Source organism: Corvus kubaryi, unplaced genomic scaffold (assembly GCF_017639235.1).
Source record: "Corvus kubaryi isolate FWS band 111438036 unplaced genomic scaffold, C.kubaryi_AGA036_p1.0 37285, whole genome shotgun sequence".
Taxonomy (NCBI): domain Eukaryota; kingdom Metazoa; phylum Chordata; class Aves; order Passeriformes; family Corvidae; genus Corvus; species Corvus kubaryi.
Genome location: NW_024581089.1, coordinates 3,099,189 through 3,119,533, shown reverse-complemented (window position 1 = coordinate 3,119,533; position 20,345 = coordinate 3,099,189). Strand labels below are relative to the sequence as shown.

The 20,345-nt window shown below is 42.6% G+C and overlaps 1 protein-coding gene across 4 annotated transcripts in view; it reads left to right on the top strand.

Annotated features, from left to right (window-relative positions):
* The window catches only part of IARS1 (isoleucyl-tRNA synthetase 1), an 89,171-nt gene extending 69,400 nt beyond the window's left edge, over positions 1-19,771 (top strand). For 3 of the 4 annotated variants that reach the window (XM_042026759.1, XM_042026761.1, XM_042026760.1), the window contains exons 25-34: positions 985-1,087; positions 1,210-1,293; positions 5,154-5,328; positions 6,223-6,326; positions 6,610-6,705; positions 7,507-7,683; positions 8,472-8,583; positions 9,505-9,630; positions 13,989-14,132; positions 15,075-19,224. In XM_042026759.1, the coding sequence (XP_041882693.1) occupies positions 985-1,087; positions 1,210-1,293; positions 5,154-5,328; positions 6,223-6,326; positions 6,610-6,705; positions 7,507-7,683; positions 8,472-8,583; positions 9,505-9,630; positions 13,989-14,132; positions 15,075-15,379 (1,426 nt within the window). In that variant the 3' untranslated portion in view covers positions 15,380-19,224. Of the gene's footprint in view, positions 1-984; positions 1,088-1,209; positions 1,294-5,153; positions 5,329-6,222; positions 6,327-6,609; positions 6,706-7,506; positions 7,684-8,471; positions 8,584-9,504; positions 9,631-13,988; positions 14,133-15,074 lie in introns of all 4 variants that reach the window. The other variant, XM_042026762.1, reaches the window with a different exon arrangement.
* The last annotated feature ends 574 nt before the right edge of the window (positions 19,772-20,345 follow it).

Here is a 20,345-nt window from a genome sequence, read left to right as displayed (position 1 = left end):
ATTTCCAAGTTGTTGGAGGATCATCCTGAAGCACTGGCTTTTGGAAGAACAAAAGCTTCAAAATAGGTAGTACCATCTCAAAGCCCTACTGAAGCAGATATTTCAGTTCTAAGTTTTGCTTTGCCAGCTCTGTTTTTCTGGCCAGTCCTTACTGGAGTTGTGGTTTTCATCCCACTACTTTTGTTCCTTAGATTACAGCAAGTACCTGTGTTCATTTCATTTTATTCATCTTTGTCTTTTTAACCAGTACCTCTGCTCTTGCTTTGATACTTGAGTGGTTTTAAAGGAGCTGCCCGATGAGTGCATCTATTCAAAAAATCAGCAAAAACACATTTTCAGAACATTTCACTGCTTGTACATTTGAAGTAAGATGTAAATGTCAGCTCACTCAAAAAAAAAAAAAAAAAAAAAATCCAAAATCAATCCCAATTCTATCCCCACTCCAAAAAAAACCCCAAAAGGCAAAAAAACCCCCAGCCCTGCCTTGCCTCAAAATGGAAGGGTGTTAAAATTATTGAGCCAGGAAAGATGATAAAACTCTAAAACATCCAGCTCAAATATCTGCAATTTCTGGAAAAGATGATAAATTGAGAACCAGTGAATTGTTACAGGGAATTCATTGTTGTTATAAGTACCCTATTTATAATATCTTCCTGCATCTTCTTATGATATTATTAATGTAAATTGTACTTTTTATTGGCTATTACTAGAATAGGTTGTATGACTCAATCCTCTCCACCTTGTGAGAGGTGCTAACAAAAGATGTAAAAATAGCTCTGCTATTTGTTTTCAGCAAGTTATTTCCTCCTCATCTTCTCCACAAAGAGCGAGGAAAGGCCTGTTTGTTCATTTCTTTAATTGCCCCAACCAGGTCATAATTGAGTCTGTTGCAGGAAATGTCAGAGAAGGGGGTAAAATGTTTTCAATCTGCTCAAAGAGATGTGATGAAAATGAAGCAATTATAATGTTTCCTTTCTAATCTAGGGAGGATCTCATCGACAAAAAAATCGAAAGTGCCGTTTCTTGTTTGCAGTCTGTGATTGAGCTGGGACGAGTGATCAGAGACAGAAAAACCATCCCAGTCAAGGTTAGAACTCCTCACATCTCCTGTCGTACCTTGGGAATGTGTAACAGTTTTAAACTTTGGGAGAAACCTGGGGAAACTGAATAGTTACATTTCTGTTTTGTTGTTTTTTTTTTCCCCCCCAGTATCCTTTGAAAGAAGTAGTAATTATCCACCAGGATCTAGAGGCTCTGGAAAGCATCAGGTCTTTAGAGAAGTACGTACTCGAGGTAAGAACATGATGTTTAAGTGGATTGTGTCTGTTGGTTAGCTGAACAACCATCCCTGTTGATGATATTAACAACTCAGAGGTAAAATGAATTTCCAGGGGAGCTGTAATGAAAGGGGCTATCAGTGGGTGATGTGCCAAAGTCAGTTTAGTGTAGAGAAATACTTAATCCTGCAAACTGACCACATGGGACTGAGAGGCTGTTGGAATCTGACCATTTTGCATTCTCAGAAACCATCTCCAAGGATCAGTGACATAAAATTCTTGTTCTGTTCCCACTAAGCCCTGGCAGTACAGGATCTGAGGGGTTTTTTCCTTGTGCAGAAATGGTGTGGCCCTTACCCTGTGCCTGTTCTTGCAGGCTAAGGGTTCTTCCTTCCCTTCATTGAGGTATCTGTAGCAACAGATCTGCTCACGTGTTTAAAATATGCTGTCGTGTTGTGGTTGAAGTTGCCATTGTCAAGATCAGCTGCTTTACCTTGACAGAGAGAACAAAAATGTGCATCTTGCCAAGGAGGGATCAGCTCACCTCACTTGTCCTGGTGAGGGCAGCCATGTCAGTCAGGGGGTTTAGGAGATGAAGCAGAGGAAGACCTTCTGTTACATGTAATTCCAGCAACACCAGCTTTCCCCAAGCATAAACACACATCTATGGAAAGTCTCTAAAAATTCTGCTGGGGGAATGAGCACTGGCTCAGGAAGTCACAGCTCAGTGCACAGGACCTCTACATCAGTGCTCTGTGCTGCTTGCTTTTAGTTACTGTGGGAGTTAAATGCTTAAGAATTGTTCACTAGAGGAGTTTTTAATTAAAAAACAGTAATTGATTTGCAAGTGGGACTATAAAGCTTTTCTGTCATGTTAACTTATTGATTATTGCTCTTAGACTTGGCAGTTATGATCCCTCGCTTCAGAATTGCTGTTATTATTAATTATAATAACTTCAATATCTGGGTCTCTTCAACAGCAGAATTTTGTGAAATTTAGGCTAGTGTCTGTCCCATTTTTTGGATCTGAAAAATGGATTTGTAGATTCTAGAGAATTCAGTTTTAAGGGAGATAAGGTTTGCTTCCTCAAATTACTTCCGAAAGGGTAGTTGCCAAAATTTGTTGTCAGCTTCTACAGCTAATGAAAGGTAACAGAAGAAGCTAACCATTTGTAAATTATTACATAATTGGATTGTACATTAGTATGTTTTGATTTGTATTCTTCTGCTACTGCAGACAAAGGGGTCTCTTTTGGAGAGATGAGTTACAACAAACTCAGATGCCTTTGTGGAAGCCCAAACACAAAGTCCTGTCTATTGTTCTGGTTTTATTATGTGTCTTAAAATTCAACAAGCTGCTGCTGGAGCTGAGTGTGTGTTTTATTGTACTGCATGGCAATCAATCCTGTTGTTTACTGGATGGTGCAGAGCTAAAGAGGTCAGTGATTACAGGCAGGCTGGGCAGCATTGCTTGGGCTGCATTTGCAGCTTTGTTCATCAACCTCCTGCCTATTCAGAGCTTTGGAACCTTCAGTGATTGCCAGGAGTAAATTTGCAGATGCCAGAGGTAATGGGTAAGGAGAATTACACCATTTAATTTCGTGTAGTTGCTGACAAAAGAATTGGAAAAATATACTTGTCAATTCTTCAGAAATTTCATTCATCGCTTTTGCAGAAGGAACTGTAGTCTTTGATCTGCAGTGCTGCTCTCTCATCTTCAGAACACAGCAAGTCATTTAAATAAATGGATTTTAATATTAGAACTCCCCAGATTATAGAATTGTCATGCAAAAATAGCCAAGCTCACAAAATGAAATAAACCCAGAAGGCTTTTAGCAACTGGACACAGTTGCATTTTATTCATTTCTATTTGATGCCTTTTACAAGCCTGGGTCAGGACTTCTCTTCCCTGCTGCTTCCAGGGAAAGGTTTTATCTGAGTAAATTTGACTCTGTGCACAGTCAGAATCTTGTTTCCATCCAGCTTTTGTATTCCTTCCAACCCCCAGCCCTGTGTAGGGCTGCTGTAAAACAGAGAAAATTGACTTCTCCATCAAACCCAGCGGCTGAGCCTGTGACAGGGCTGAATTATCTGACACGGGAGCTGTGGCTGGGGGCCCCTGCAGTGTTTCATTTCTTAAACTATTACATAATGAATACTTATTTTCCTTTTTAGGCTGCCTGCTTAGAGAGCCCAGCCCAGATGAAGCACAGCATTTCTGAAATTCTCTGTCTCTGTTCTGAAGACTGGGCATTGCTGGGGCACGTGGCACCAGCAAAAGGCTCTTGTATGTTCAGGCATTCCATGTACAGCTCTTCCAGCTGGTCATGGGAAGGGCTGGTTGCCTCAGTGTGTCCACATGAGACTTGAAAGATGTGTTAAGGAACTAATTTTGAGTAATTAGGAAGATAAAATTAAGAATTATTTGAAGTCAAAGCACTGAGACTGACATAAACAGACCTAAGATACAGATTTGCCTGTTTTTCTAAGACTCATTCTGGGTTTTTAAGTGGATAATGTGTACAAAAGAATAATTTCCTAATCTAATTAGTATAGAAAACTTGTCCTGATGGAGTTGGCTTCTCTGTGATTTATCTAATCAGGCCCAAAGTCATCTTTCAATTTGTGCTATTTTTTTGATGATTATTTCTTTTCCCCCACGAGGTTGTCATTTACAACTCGTGGGCTCATTTCCAGCAGCACCCCATTGAAACTGAATTTCTGAAGTGCGTAATTTTCATTAGATTTCCTAAAAGATGTATTAAATAAAATTAGATTCAGTTGTGTTCTTGGCTCCTCATGTCAGTAGGACTTCCTAGGGAATTAGGCTGCAGCTCAGAGGTTGTATTTAAGCATTATTTCTCAGTCCAAATGTTTGGCTACTTGCTAGTCCTGTCATGCTGTTGTTGCCATATACTTCTGCTTCCTCAATGCCTTGGAGCAGCTTGTTTGCCAAGTGCACCTGGTGATGCTGTAGGGTGGTGATGGGGACCACCATCCAGTGGACATTAAACACCAAATGCTTCAAGTATTGGCCTGCCTGGCCTGGATTACAGTGAAATGTACATGCAGGTCTGTGCCTCACGTTTTCCAACCCCAGTCATAAACCCCTTCAGCTTCCTTCTCTCCAAAGGGTTCCAGCCTTGGTCTTTCCTCATACGAAAACAATGTTGTCCTCTCAATCAGTTGCTGTGCCAAACTTCCCACAGCACCACTATGCTCCCTTCAGATACAGGGACAAAAACTGCATGTGTAACTCAGAAAGATGGGCACACACACTCCTGCAGTGTCTGGGGCCCCTCCTGAAGTCTATGCAGGTTTTATAAAGCTGTTTTGACTGCTGGGCACAGGCAGAAGCTTTTCTGAGCAGAGTGGCTTTCTGTGTAGTGGGGAGCTGGAATGAGCAGGTAAAGGAAAGGAGGCAAAATGAGGTCGTTTTGTACAACCTCAACCATTAAATGGTTGGTTACGGTTTCCTGGCTCGGTGTGTACTGAAAGGACAGTTTCAGCAGAATTTTCCCTCCTGAGCTCTGCCATTGGCTCCAGCCACTGCACGCAGAGGGAATGGGTTTAGCTCTTCAGGCAGTTGTGAGGGGGAAATAAAAAGGGCTGTTGAGTAGGGGGCTGATTTGAGGTGAGAGCTGTCTGTTAATAACAGAGAACTGCTTCCTGGAGGCTGAGAGTGAGGATGGGGTCTGCTGCTGAAGTTGGGTTCAGGCTTGGGTTCGTTTGCTCTCCCAGTGTTGGCCAGTGACTCGGTTCATAGAGACAAGCCCATACAAAACTTGTCCCTTTACACTTCCCTGGCACTGTGGCCCTGCTGTGGGCAGGCCCTGGCTGGTGTTCAGCTCGTGTTCCGTGTCTCTGTTCCTGCAGGAGCTGAACGTGCGGGCGGTGACGCTGTCTGCGGACAAGGGCAAGTACGGCGTGCGGCTGCGGGCCGAGCCCGAGCACACCGTGCTGGGCCGCCGCCTCAAGGGGGCCTTCAAGCCCGTCATGGCTGCCATCAAAGAGCTGAGCAGCGAGCAGCTGGAGAGATTCCAGGAGACAGGTCTGTAGTGGGACAAACCCCTCAAGGATGGCAGGGTATCCTTCTGTGGGCTTAGGGGAGCTGAGGGTCTACTTCCCTCTTATTATCCCTCTTCAGCTGTTATGAGGAAAAAATCTGGATTTATTATTTTTCTGACAGTAGATTAGAAATGGCCATGCACACTGATCTTAAACGGTTCTCTTCTTAAACTGTTTCTTCCTGTCAGAGGAGGTTTAAGGTGGATATTAGGAAAAGGTTCTTTCCCCAAAGGGTGTCGAGCACTGACCAGGCTCCCCAGGGAATGGTCAAGGCTGCCAGAGCATTTGGACAACTCTCTCAGGGATGCACAGGATGGGATTGTTGGGGTGTCTGGGTAGGAGTTGGACCCTGTGATCCCTGTGGGTCCCTCCCCACTCAGGGATGTTCTGTGATTTCTCAGTGCTACTGTAGGGCCAAGATGAAGCAAAGAATAAGCTTTCTGTGAGACTGAATCAGATTGGAGCTGAGTATTTGTGCAGTAGCTTTTATTCTAAAAGCATTCCTTCAGTTCCAGAGTTACAAGCGGGTGTGAATTTTGCAGCTATATCTGTTAGGGAACTGCTTAAATGGAAATTTGGAGTTGGTGGAGTATACAGGTTATTTTTAAGTTTTATTCCATTCAGATGGTTCCACACAAACAGTTGCTGAAGTGCCTGTATTTTAGTGATCTCTGCTGCCTGGAGAAGTGCTTGTGTGAAAAATGGGAATGTGGGATAACTCAGTGCTGCTCACTAGTGCTTCACTGCTGTTTGGCTGCATTGCAAATGTATGCATTGCACATGTTTGAAGTCTGATACTTGGTTAAAGCTTTCTGAATTTAAAATCGGGGTTTTTACTTGGATGGTAAGAGAGGCTCTCCATCTGCCAACCCTGCAGGCACCATTGTTGTGGAAGGACACGAACTCCATGGGGAAGATCTCCGCCTCATGTATCAGATGACAGAGGGATCTGCCCAGTTTGAGGCACACTCCGATGCTCAGGTATTTTATTGGTTATTTCTTTTGTTTCTTTCTTTGATTAAGGGAAGAGTTCCTCTGGAAGCAATAGGAGAATGGTGGGGTGAAAGCTGGCTTGGGTTTGTTAGTTCAGGTAGTTCAGCATGTCCCAGGAGTGTGTGAATCCTGCAGCTGTTCAATGCTCTCTCCACCGTTGTATTTTTTACATGAGGAGCTCTCTAAAAAGCATCCTGAGCTCCTGAGAGTGTTTCTTCCACCTTGTTTCCAGTTTGTCACCTGCTCATTGGTGTTCTGTGCATTTGCTCAGGTTTTGGTGCTGCTGGATGTGACCCCAGACCAGTCCATGGTGGATGAGGGAGTTGCCCGGGAAGTGATCAATCGCATCCAGAAGCTGCGCAAGAAGGTGAGGAATCAGCGCTTTGGGACAAGACATTGTAATTTCCTTTTCAGCAATCTGGGCAATATGCAGCAGCAACTGCATTTTTAATTAAACATAAAGCCCTGTATCATTTCCTCGTGTATTACTTTCTGGTTGGATTCCCTTGCAAGAGCTCTAAAGGACATGCAGAGAAAATTTCTGTGGGACGTGTAATTTTGGAAAAGATATCTGTGCAGTTAAGGCTGCAGAAATCATATATTGATAGAAAAGTGTGGGTTGGAAAGGACCTTTCTTCAGCATAAGACTGAAAATTTACAAATTGTTACCAAAATAGTTATTTTTTATATTTTATATATTTTAAAAAACCTTTTTAGATTTTATAGATGTGTGTATATATGCACACACCTATGTAGAATTTTTATTTTTTAAAAATAAAATATATACACACCAATGTAGATTTACATATTTTAACTTTTTTTACATATATGAAACTTACATAGATTTATTCCTGTATGAAATACAACCAGGAAGAAATGTGGCCATGAAAACTCTCCCATGTGTTAGTGGATGATTTAAATTTAGTTCTGTAATGCCATAAGGCCATAATTTATTTTTGCCATAATGAATATCGAAATACTTAACCTTGCCTGAACTCCCATGTTTTAAGATTCTTGGTGTTTTGACAGAAGGGTGTTTTTTTTCTAAATCTTCTGAGGAAACGTCTAACAAATGCTTGATAAATATGTACTTTTTTTAACTTAACAAGTATTCCTGTCTTGGCGTGTGATCCTGCTGTCAGTAATGGTGTGTCTGTGTGTCCTGCAGAGGAACCTGGTCCCCACAGATGAGATCACTGTGTACTACAGGGCCCTGCCCCAGGGGGAGTACCTGGACACCATCATCCAGGAACATGCCGAGTTTATTTTTGCCACAATAAAGGCAGACCTGAAGCCTTACCCGGTGCCTACCTCAAAGGAAATTCTCATCCAGGAAACAACCCAAGTAAGAAGGAAAAGCACTGCTTGCATAGTTCATCTGATTTGCTTTTAACCCAATAAATTGCCCCAATTAAAGAATAATTGTGTCCATATTTATTTGTGGGATAGAGCAGATATCTCTGTTTTCTATTTATAACTTTCGGTATTAGTGGTTTTTGGTTTATAAAAGAAAATAGTTGTTGAGTGCTGTATGTGTGGTGTTTTTGAAAATCGAGCTGCTTGGATACCAAAGTAAATAAATGAGGCAGTTGCTTGTGTAAACCTAATACACAGTTATTTGTACTTGGATTAGTGCATTGTTTAAACAGTCAAAATATTGTTGCTCTGATTTTAGATTAATAGACTTTTGTATTAGAACTGTCCTTCGAGGCTAAATGTCACTGGTACCTCCTGGAGGGATACTCAAAGCCTGGTGGTACCAAGGCAGCTGTGATCCAGGGGGTTCTCCAGGCAATGCCTGAGAGCAGGGCCCTGGTCAACACTCTGAATTTCTCTGGAAGAGGGTTCCTCTCAGACAGATTTGCTTTGGCATTGTATTTTGGGAGAGTGTCATCACTGCTCGTCACTTGGGAAAATCAGGCTGTTTCCCTGCTTTCCTGACATCTGGTACAGGCAGATTCGTGTCTGAAGCACTGTCACTGAAGGAAGATGTGGGAAAAATCCCTATTTTGTGGTAAATCATGTTTAGTGTAACAAGGCAAGATCTTAGTGTTGTTCATTGAAGAAAAATATTTTTCTGTGTTTGTTTAATAAAGCAATATTGAAATAATGATAATCCCTCTCTTTCCCCAGCTGAAGGGATCAGAGCTGGAAATCACACTGGTCAGAGGGGGGGTGTGTCAGTCTGTTGGCCCAGCCTGTGCCTACGTCAACCTCAAAGTTTGTGTCAATGGGACAGAGCAAGGTAGGCATTAATATCCCCAGCTTGATTTGTCAGGGGTGGTGTATGGAAGAATTTGGAAAAGGTGTGGTGAATGCTGGAGCCTGAATTCATTTGAAAGATGGTGCAGCCTCCCTTCCAATAGGAGCTTCAAATAATTCTTGAAAATAAGTTTATTCAGAGCACAGCCACACCTGTCCATTATTTCTTCTGAGGAAAACACTCAGGTGTGCTCAGGAGTTGTTACTCCTGCTCCAGGGAGAGTTTGTGTGTGAGCATCTCTGTGGGGGGTGCACTCTCTGGATTTGGGGATGTGTTTGAGAATTTATAATTCCTGCTGTAGCACTGTGCAGTGGGTGAGGCCTGGATGTGGAGGAGATGGTTTGAGAAGCTCAGATAAGAAGTACAGAGATAAAAAGAATACTTAAAACCAGAGAATAGCCTGACTGTGTCTTGGGCAATGGACGTGAGTGCAGTGATGTTACAAGGGTGAGTTATATATTAAAAAAAAAGAAAACTGAATGTACTTAGGGAATTTTTTCCTGCGTGTGCTGACAATTTATATATGGATGTAAGTGTGTCTTGTTCTTGGTCACAGAACTGCTCCCTGAGTGTGAATGAATCCAGCTGGCAAAGCTGGTGACCATCTCAGAGGGCACAGTCTGGCAGCTTTTAGCCAACATAATGCTGGATTGACACTTCAGTGACATATAAATGGGACTGCCTTGTTCATAAAAGCAGATATAACTTGTACACTGTAAATCTGAAGTACACATCAGTCCATTTCTCTGTTTTCTTTCCAGCTAAAAAAATCTGGGAAGATGCAGTGTTGCCAGTTTTAAATTGGCTTAGAAACTCACTGGAAGTAATTAGCGTCATTAGAAAATCATTAGAACTGGGATATTGCTTCCAAACTGCATTTTAACTTCTTAATTTTGGTTTTAGATGGTGTGTTGCTGCTGGAAAATCCAAAAGGAGATAATACCTTGAACTTCACTGGACTTGTAGATGCTGTCTCCTGCATTTTTGGTCTTAAAAATTCCAAACTGACAGTTTTTAATGGAAACACAGGTAAATGGAGTATGACAAGGAAAATTGAAAGTCTTTCTAGCAGCAGCTAGGAGTCATTTACTGTATAATTATTTACTGTGTAATTTATATCTATCTAGCTAGCTATAGAAAATTGACAAGAAAATGGGTAAGGAAATACTCCATTTTATAGTACTTAGCTTATGAGGCTGTGTTTATAGTCACACCAACATGTTTCCAAAAGCTGCTGCTAAATGGTGCTCATCTGTTATCTTGCTTCCATTGCAGTTCTCATCAGGACAAAATGTGATTTATTTCACTGGGCCCAGGCTATGCTGGATCTTGATGGCGAGCTGCCATCAGCCTTTCCATGCTTTCTTTTCCCTAATGCCTCAGTAGGCAGGGTGAGAACTTAAGCTGAATGCAAACTGTGATCTGTAGAAGAAAAATGTTGCCTTTCCATCCTGGGCAACCTTGAGAATCTCTGCATTTCTTCTTTTTAGAAAAACCTATGGAATATTTTTGCAGCTTGAACTTTAAGGCACAAGAATGTAAAAAAACCCCGAAACACTATGAAAATGGTAATTGGACGGCTACAAAAACTTCTATTAGTGTTTTTTTTCATGAAAATATTACTGAAGCACATCTGAGGGGGAGGTGCTTGAATTGGCTGTTTTGGGGTGCCCCCCAGGGCTGCTGAGGATCAGCAGTTCATGTCCAGCAGTGACATCCATTGGGGAATAGTCTGTATGTCACTGTTGCCATCTCAGTCCTTAGTTTCCTTACTGGCCCTCTCCTGAGAGTATTTCTAGGAGGGTGTTTTGGGGGTTTCCCATCTGGTGTCATCCATTAGGTCACTGTGATAAATCTTCTGGGTCGTGCTCAGCTCAGCTGAATAGTCCTGTCATACAAAAGGATTACTCTTTGCTTTCAGTTATAGGGGATTTAGAGGAAATCCTTCAGTATCTTCCTCAAGTTCCAGTTGTGTTTTGGAGGAAGAAATGGTTTTTCTTGAAATCCTTTTCCAAGTAGGAGTGATACAGTTCCTAGCAGTGTGGTCGGTGCCTGCAGAGGGAGGTGGGTACTGGTATTGTTCATTGTCACCGCAGATAGTAAGAGATGACCTGCAAAAGGCCCAGAAGAGTTGGGAAACTCCCATCTCATTAAGGTTATAAGTAGTTTGACTCCGTATTTGGGGTTTTTCTTGCCATTTGCAGGACGAAAAGATGCAGCACAAATCCATTAATGCCAAAGTCCTAAAGGAAGTGGTGGAGAAATTGAAACCTTCCCTCTTCTTCTGCTGTAGTAACAAAGGCTCTATTCCTTTCCATTCACTTTTGGTCCTTAGGAATCACTTTGGCACTTCCCATCTTGGCATGCTGATTTTCACCTTTCACTATGTGTCAGTGGTCTGGGCAGAGCAGGGTATTTTCCCTGCCCATTTATTGACCATATGGAAATTCCCTTGGAAAGATCAGATTATCAAATTGGCTTTTGTTGCAGTTTATCAGAGATCTCAAACAACTACTGGTCAGCAGAAGGTATTGCTCCCTGGGGAGTCAGAGTTCAAGGCACATGCAAGGAAAATAGTCCTGAATGGTGTCAGAGAATAGATCCGGAATTCCGGTGTTTGCTTTGGATACAATCCATCTGCTTTATCTGCCCAGCCAGGGTGTGGGTAACCTCAGGTGGGGCCTCATGGTGATTGCAGGGCCTCTGTAGGTGAGCAGGGATTGGAATCAGCTGCTCTGTCCAAGAGGAATTGCAGAGAAAGGTTGTGCACTCCACACAAGTCATTTCTGAATCGCTCCCACGTGTGTTAATAAAATTGGGACCCAGTAAAACTGTGTTTATGGCTCCTCATTCCCTTCCTGTGGTTTCTAGGGCTGTCCACTTTACTTGCAGTAATTTATTATCTTGTTCTCTAATTGTAATGAAGATTTCCTTAGGGTTGTGCAGTGGCACAGGATCAGGCAGTTCTTACATTAAGGGAGGCTCAGATAATGTCCTGTCCCTGCATTTCAGTGCAGCATTGGAATAATGGGATAAACATTTCCTCCCCAGCACTGTGTTGAGGTATTTTGAGGAACTGCACAATCCCCAAACAAGGCTCTGGGACTTGTACTGACCTTCAGAAACTGAAAATAGAATTTGTCTCCTTCTATATGGAAAAAAAAAAGTAATGCAAAGGGAAGAAGCTGGGCTCCAGTCAGATGGTAAAAAAAGTTGTTGTCTTTGACTTTTTTTCCTCTAGATTGCTGGAAATTCCCTAAACTTCTTGTTTGGGATGCTTGTAGACTTGCACTCAGCTTTCATGGAAGTAGCCCATATTGAAGAAAACCTATTTAAAACAATTTCAATATGTTTATGGGAAGAAATGCATCTGTAGATCATGTAGGGCTTAAAAAAAGGGAGGGGAAAGGAACATGGGGCAAAAATCCCCCTACAAACTTCTTGATTCTGGTCTTATTTCATCTTTGATTTTCAGATGGCTGATTCTTTAATCTTTAATTTTTAAAAGGCTGTGGGGCTGTAAGATACCTTAGGAGAACATTACCACTTAAACCCCTGCTGCAGGGAGAACTGACTTTTAAAGTGATTTTGATGAACACTTATAATACCTGCTTCCCTTTAAGTCTATTAATACATATGAAAAAATGATCCACTTTTTTCTTGCTCTTATGAGAGAGTTCTGTGAACAGGCTCCTCTGACAGCACTGTGCCTGAGCTCTTCCCTAGAAAAATGTCAGTGGTCCTGGAATGCCAAATGCTAATTTGTTAGTTGGGCAAACCCCGCGTTACTGCAGCTCGTGCCCCCTTGCCCTGCATGGATCCACAGGGATGCTGCCAGCTGGGGAGTGGCTAACTGGGAGTTACTGGGGCCAAGTGTTTCCAGCTCTGTTGACCCCCTGCTCTCCAGTGCTCTCTCTTCCCATGGCCTGAAATTGTGCTGGTTTAGGGCTGTGCTGGGAAAAACCTGCCCTGGCTCCCTTCCATTGGGTGAAATCTTGGTAATTCCTCTCCACTTGTTCATCCAGTTGTTTTCTTGCTTTCCTGGAAATAAAACCAAAAGCAAATCCCCTTCCTGTGCTTGAGCACGTGCCTGGCACCTCACAGAGGCCAGAGCAGTGTTTGGCTTTTGGTTTCTTTTTTCTTCAAACCGTTACAACTTTGTATACAAATATATGAAAGTTGATATTTAAAATACACATTTTAGAATCTTAGGTGCAGCCTGAGGTCTTTGTGCTTCCTTGAGCAATCTTGTAATCACTTCCCAGTGCATCCCACTCTGTTCCGTGGCACTTGGCAGAATTTTGAGAGCTTGTGCTTGTGATTACTGTTCACTTTTTTGTGGGGTTAGGTTTTTTGAGGGTTTGGGGCTTTATTTGGGAGCTGTGTGGTTGGTTTAGGGGTTTTTTTTAATTTATAAGTTTATAAACTTACAAAGTGTATAAATTTATAAGTTATTCCCCTTGAGATTCTTTCAGGTGAACTGATAGAAAATGAGCTTTGTACAGCTTAGGCTCTGTGACATGTGAACAAAGCTGCTATGGAATGAAAACCTGTTTGCTGGAGCTGACAGGTGTGCCTGTTCCATATGTACAGGAACACATAGTTCTGACAAGAAATTAAATGCACCAGTTCTCCTGGATGTGATCTCTGGAGCTCTTTGCAGCAGAGAGTGATGTTATTCCTGTGTATCTTTAATGCTGTACCCATCAGTGGCTGTTTGACCTCAAGGCTCAGGCAGTGCTGCAGAACTCTTTTTTGTCACAGAAACCTCATCAGCTTCTCATCCCAGGGATTGCTTCTGATGTTCTTGGGGACAGGGCTCCTGGTTTTTGGGTCTGGTCTTCCCCCATTCTCTCCATCTGCCTCGCTGGAGCCATGCTGGATCATGAGCTGTGGTGGCATTGCACGGTCATGCAGCAGGCTTTATTCATGAGCCATGACTTTAGTTTTTTTGGTTTGTTTTTTTAATATTAATAAATATCCTGATGTTGCCTAGAAACACATCCCGCGTGCTGTTTTGGCCAGGGGATTTTTGGTGCAAGCAAAGATCACAGATCTTCCTGTAATGAGATAGGAATGGTTGGCTTGGGTGAATAATTCCTGCTTGTTTGAAGTTTGCTAACTATTTTTATTGCATAAGTCACTATGTGCATAATAAATGTTGTATAGGAGCTAATTTCCACAGCAAACCAAGCACCCCCTTTGTGTTATTATGAGAACCAAATATTTCTGCACAAATTCCATCCATTTTTCCAACGGAGAAGCTCTTTCTTGAGGACGGGATTTTGAAAGGGGAGACATTCCTGCAGTGGGGTTGGGAGTGAGACAGCCTCCCTGTCAGCTCGTGGCTCCTGGGATGGCCTGACTGCTGTCACTTTCTGTTGCAGAGCTGATAAACCAGACTGACCTGCTGGGCCTCAGTGGGAAGACTCTGCACGTGACAGCAGGGTCAGCCCCTGCCCTGCCCAGCTCCCCCAGTGCCCTGCTCTGCCAGTACATCAACTTGCAGCTGATCAATGCAAAGCCACAAGGTACGTGGGCTGCTGGGCTCCTCCTTCACAGCCTGAGCTTGCTGTCATGCAAGTTCTGGCCCTTTTCACTTGCTGGTGCACAGTGAAAACGTAGGTTTTCACTGGTACATGGTGATTGTGTTTATTTTTTTCCTAGTACTTGCTTTCTGATAAGAACAATATTTATACTTAGCTTTTATGCCTCTTCTCCTGAGAGAAAAAGAAAAGCCAGTTTGAGATAAGGGGCAGCAGTTGAACATGAGCCCCTGGTCATTGTTTCCCTGTTTGTGACCATCAGCTCACCTGTGCAGCTTACTGTAAAGGGCTGAGTCTAAAACAGGCCAAACTTGAATGAAGAGCCAGCTCTTTACCAGGACACTGGAAACAGCCTGTGAAACGCTTCTTAGTGCCATTTAAAAGCAAAATGAATTGCATTATTCACCTGGTCTGGGTGTATAATATATGTGTGTGTGTAATTCTGTTTCCCAGCTGCTAATCTGAAAGCTCTTGTGGGAGCAACTGAGTTGTTTTAATAACTTGCTCTTACTCTGTGCTCTGGTATGAGCCCTTTCTGACACTACTGAGAGCTTGCAGGAGCTAAAAATGTGATTTTTTCCTAGGGATTTGATCATCAGTGGGTGCTTGGTGAGCTTCTGCACGTAGTGGTTTCTATGTCCTGTTGAAATATTTCATATTTCCCAGACCCTTTTATCATTTGACTCATGTAAGGAATTCTACAAAGTTTTCTTCTGTTGGCCAAACTGTCAGTCATCACTTACACTTGTGGTTCTGTGCTTCATGAAGTTACTTTGTGAATATCTGTAGGCTGGTATTGCTAATTTCTCAGTACCGTGGAGAAATAGAGATGAAATGGAAGAAGAAATCCTAAATTTCAGTTTACCCAGATAAAAGAAATAATTTCATTTCTTACCAATAGTGACTCAGCTGTTTTACCTTGTCCAGAATGCCAGAAAGGAACAGTGGGAACTCTCCTAATGGAAAACCCCGTTGGTCAGAATGGATTAACCTACAAAGGTCTCCTGCATGAGACAGCAAAAGTTTTTGGGCTCAGAAGCAGGCGGCTAAAGTTGTTCCTGGATGAAGCACTAACTCATGGTAAGCACAAACCTTTGGTTTGCTCATCTGAGGATCCTTGGCATTTGTTGTTGAGGAGCAGCTCATGTAACCTGAGATCCAGTTTAATTACTAAATCCACACTATTCACACAGTGGTTTGTAATTTTGCCCAGTAATTCAATATTAGCATAATAAAATCCTTTAAGCAAACATACAGATTTAGAAGTTCAAAGCTGTAATGCATTCCCTTCATGAAATGGCCAAGCCAAGTTGTGTAAAAGCTTTTTCCTTCTGCAGTAAAGGTCAGTCAGCAGTGAGAGTGGCAGTGCCCTGCTGAGTGACCGAGCAGTGAATCTCCTCCTGGAAGTGAGTCTACAGTAGGAATATTTTAAGAATCTGTTCGAACTTGTAACATTCATATTGTTGCATTATCTTGGACAGTTGGAGTGGGTGGAAAAGAGTGTTGGATCTCTGTTAGAGCAGTGTGGGTAGGTTGGAGTCAGTAGGGCACAGCCATCGGGATATCTGGGAAGCAGGAAGCTTCAGCACACACTCACAGGTCTGAAATGCTAAAGAATCCCCCAAAACCACAGACAGGTGGGAAACAAAGATCTCTGATTCATGGGGAATGTGTGACTAAACTGTAGCCACTTGTGATGATGAAAAATTGGACCAGAGTGATTTGGGACTTCATTTGACAGAGAGAATGGATTGGAAACTACATGGTAAAAACCCCAAGAACTCAAAACAGTGATTCCTGTATTCAGGAGAATTCAGCTCTTGGAATGAAATGATGCCAGGGGTTCTGTCTGCAGTGTCACAGTGATGTGGTTTACAAGCTGTTTGGGAGGGATCCATGCCATTTATGGGCTTATCATGCGTTATCTGTCCAGAAGTTGGACATCCTGCTCAAACTGGCCATCTTAGGGTGGGCTGAGCTTCCTCAGGAGGTGCTGTCAGTGGGGAGGCAGCTCTAGTCCAGCTGCTGAGAACTGGGGTCACTCAGCTGTCCACGAGGATTCAGGTGGGATAGACTGGAATCAGAGCGAGGGGGGGGGGGGGGTTTGTTGTGGATTTTTGGCTGTTTGGGATTTTTTTTTTTTAATTTTTACTTCCTGTGACCTGGAACATGTTTATCCAAAAGCCATTTTTGTAGCTCAAATGGATCTCAGATGTTGATGAAACTTTCTAGTGGTAACGTGAGCGAATGCCAAAAATAATGTGCTGAGTGGTGTTAACAGAGAACTGGAGCCTGGAGTGTTTCAGCACACGGGGTGTGCTGAAGAAGATGAACCACACTTGGTCTGCATAAACCCAGAGGTATTTGTGTGCAGCCTTGCTGCCTGGGGATTCAGGGATTCAGGCACTCAGGAACAAGGGATGTTAGGCACAGCTCCTCTTTGGTTCCTGTCAGTGTTACAGCACGGCATGATTCTGTTCAGACACTGAAAAAATCACTGTAGGGAACAGCAGAGCTTTGAAAGAGGCAAGGAGCTGACAGGACAGGAAAACGTACAGGCAAAACAGCCTTTAAGGCTCAGTTGAAGTGAGGATTTTTAGAATGCCTTCACCTGAAAGGGAAGGGTTAAATCACTGTAACATTTGTAGTATGGATTCTCCAGAGCTGTTTAAACTTTCATTAAAGTGTGTAAAGTGACAGTTCACAGTGATGTGAAAGATGAGATTTGATAACTCTTCCAAGGCCAAAACAACTGATTTGGTCTCTTTTAGATTCAGAACACAGAGAGCTTGGTCCCAGAGGTTTATTTGTGCAGCTAATGCCTTGTAGCCACACTTCTGCTATCTCAGATTTAATTATTAGCATTCACCTCCCTGAATAACACTTTTAAAGTTTAAACACCGATGTCATTGTACTTTATCTTCACATCTCTTTGTATGATAAATAAGTGCTGCATACAAAACACTTTGATGCCTCTAGAAAACATTAGGTCAGTTAATGTTTACCTATATTGTTGCAGCTTTGTAATCCCCCATTTAAGTCCTGATCAATCTGTTCAAGGTCTTACCTTCAAAACAACAAAGCTCAGTCTCTTGAGTAGTTTTTTTGTGGTTTATTGTAAAAATAAAAATGTATTTGCTGTTAACTGTTTGAAACGTTTGATGAAAATAACCCATGAATTGGAAGGTTGGTGCCTGTTCTATAAAAAGGAAAAACAATCACTTGGTGGAAAATGAGTTATTGGTTTTGAAAAGGTTATTTTTATAAATGATGTTGGTGCAGGCAGTTGGGCATCTGCTGTCTATTGCACAGAGACTGGCCAGCTTTTCAGAAACAAACGTGGTTTTCACTCCCTGTTTGTAATGTTGGAAAACATGCCATAAATAAATGTCCAAGTGGTGAGTGTTGCTTATTCATGAGCTGGAGAGATGAGTTCCAGGTACCTGATAGATCCATGATGGGGACACTTCACGTGCTCCCTGCAAAGCCTTTCTGTGGAGCACAGAAAGGAGGGTGTCCCTACAGTTTGCTGAAAAATCAAATTTCCAGTTTTTAAAACTAATTGTTGTGATAGATACTGTTGAAAATAGTAGGTTTGTGTAAGTTCCTAGTTTTTCAGGATCTTCAAAATAAACTTTTAATAAGAGACTTGGAGACCAAGTTCAGTTTGTTTGGCTGCTTCTGCAGACCAAACTTTTTTCCATCCTGATGGAACATGTTCCTGGGAAGGAAGGTTAGTGAGGGAATAAAGCCCTAATTGCTGAATTGGATTATAGCTCCACTCTTCTAGCTCTATGCTTGGATATTCAGCTGCTTAAAGAGGACTATTACAATGGAAGAGAACTCCTGAAAAACAGTGCCATTTTGATCCATGAGGGCTTCTCAGTTCTCTAATTAACAGATGGCTTGAAACATCAGTGCAGACTCTGTGTGTTTATTCTAAAAAGGAAATATTTTTCAAAGCAAGATGGGGCAGGAGACTGCAAAAAGGTTCCTCCTGAAAATCCCCAGCCAGTCTGGGTGTTACTAATGTGTCCTTTGTGCTAATACTGGTGCCAGATCTTTATATTATCTTGTATTTGCTTGGGTTGTCTGCAGGGGTTCTGGGGTGTTGTGGCACTGTGACCCCAATCCTTGTTAATCTGGTTTCACCAGTGTTCCTGTGGTTACACCTGCCAAGTTTCTTATCACTCTGAACTTTCTTAGTGAAGAGGTTTCTGGGGTATTTGTTACTGAGGTGACTTTTGTTCCAAGGCTGTATCTCCCAGTATTCCAAACACTCTCCTCTCAGTGGGGCAGTTTGCTACTGCTGATGGGTGCTGGAAGCAAAGTCAGCAAGCACCAGGCTTCTTGGGAAAAATTTCACATTTCACAATGTAATAGTGAAAGATCTCCAGCTCTGCAAGCTTTGCAGGTGACTTTCCCTAGACACAAGTGGGGTTACAACCCCTGAATCAGCCTATTGGAAGTGTGCTCTGTCCTTCAGAGGTTTGTTGGGACAATATCCTGTTCCAAACTCTGTGCACGTAGCTATGAGAAGACTTAGGGAATTGATCCTGTATGATATGAAATTCTTCAGGCATACTCAACAAGGTTCTAGCAGAGTTTTTCACCAGGTACTGGTACAATCCTTGCTTTACGTATAAACTGTTTATGAGGAACTCTGGCTTTCAGTGCCTTGTGTTGTACTGTTCATACTGACTTCATATCATGGTGTTAAGAGTTTTCTGAACTAGGTACTGCTCTGTCAGGATGTGAAGGTGAGAGCTGTGGGCTGATGTAGACTTCTGAAAAGTTCTACTTTGGAACATAAACCAGGCTCTTCAGCTCTTGCAGGGACACTCCTGACATGTGGTGACCCTTCCTTTCATGCACTGGGCTTTAACAGGAGGGAGTTTTGAGCTGGGCAGTTTCTGTCCCAGTCTCACTGTGGTGAAACCAGCAGAAATGTCTGAATAAAGCAAATTAAAAAAAAGTTCATAGTTTTCCCTGTAAACAAGAGCACTAACTGTGTTGTTTCTCTCTTCTTTCCTTCGTTCAGAGATCACAAAGGATGTCTCCATGAAGAACCTGAACATGAAGACCCTGTATGTTCATGTCATGCCCACCACAGCTGAATGTTGAGAATTCCAGCTTTATGACCATGTAGACTTTTTTCCACAAAAAAAAGAAGTTAAAGGAAATTACTATGCTTTTAGATGAACATCCAAGTTGTGTATGGTACTTTTAACATCTCTAGTGGCACACAGGATGTTTTCTACCAGTGCATGTCTAAGATGCTGCTCTTTGGTTTCAAATACAATGTATTTTCATTATGTTATCTTAAAATGCTGTAAAAGCTGTTCAGAAACCTTAGCTATCTATGCAGTAATTTGCCTGGGAGAAATGGGACTCATACCTCAGTGATGCTGTTCTTTGTGCAGAGGGCATCTTTTCTAAACCATGGGTTACCTACAAGGCGCTCTGATATATATCCACCATCCTCCAACAGCTTTGTAACTTATTTAAAGGTTCTCCAGATTTGTTCATTCATACTTGCTGGATTTTCATCAAGTGTGTGGCTGTTGATTTCAAATACTCCCTAATTTCAACACTTGGAACAATAAATTTGCTTCATCTCCAGACTCTTGCTTCCCTGAGTTGCGAGTACTTTGCTTCCTTAGGATTTCTGAAGAAGTAACCTCTTAGAGCTCTGTATGGATCAGGAACACCCGGAGACACCCGAGATGTGGCAGTGCATGTACTGAACACCAGTGGCAATTTGGATTATGGTGCTGGCAGGTTTGGGGGGTTGGGTTGGTCAGGGGTTTGGGGGAGGAGTTGTTCTGATGCAGAAGCAGTTTGAGATTGAAATTAGTTTGGGGTTTTAGTTTTTGTAATACTCAGTACAGCTTGTCAAATGTTTCGGTGTTCACTCGTGTAGCTGCCGGCAGGGGAAGTAAGAGACCACCTCTGCCAGTTTGGGGGTGTTTTTGCCTGGTTCACCTGGAGATTTAAGCCCAGCTAGGTGTTCCTGCACCTTCCTGCGGGTAAGTCAGTGTGAGCCTTGGCTGTGGACACCCTGTGCTGGGCAGGAGCTGCTGCCTGCACTTGTGGGCTTCCCTGAGCTCCTGGGAACAACGGGATACCCACTGCACACGGGGGGAGCAGTGGAGTTACAGCCTGGGAGAACAGAGGCTTGCTGAGTGTGTTTTTCCA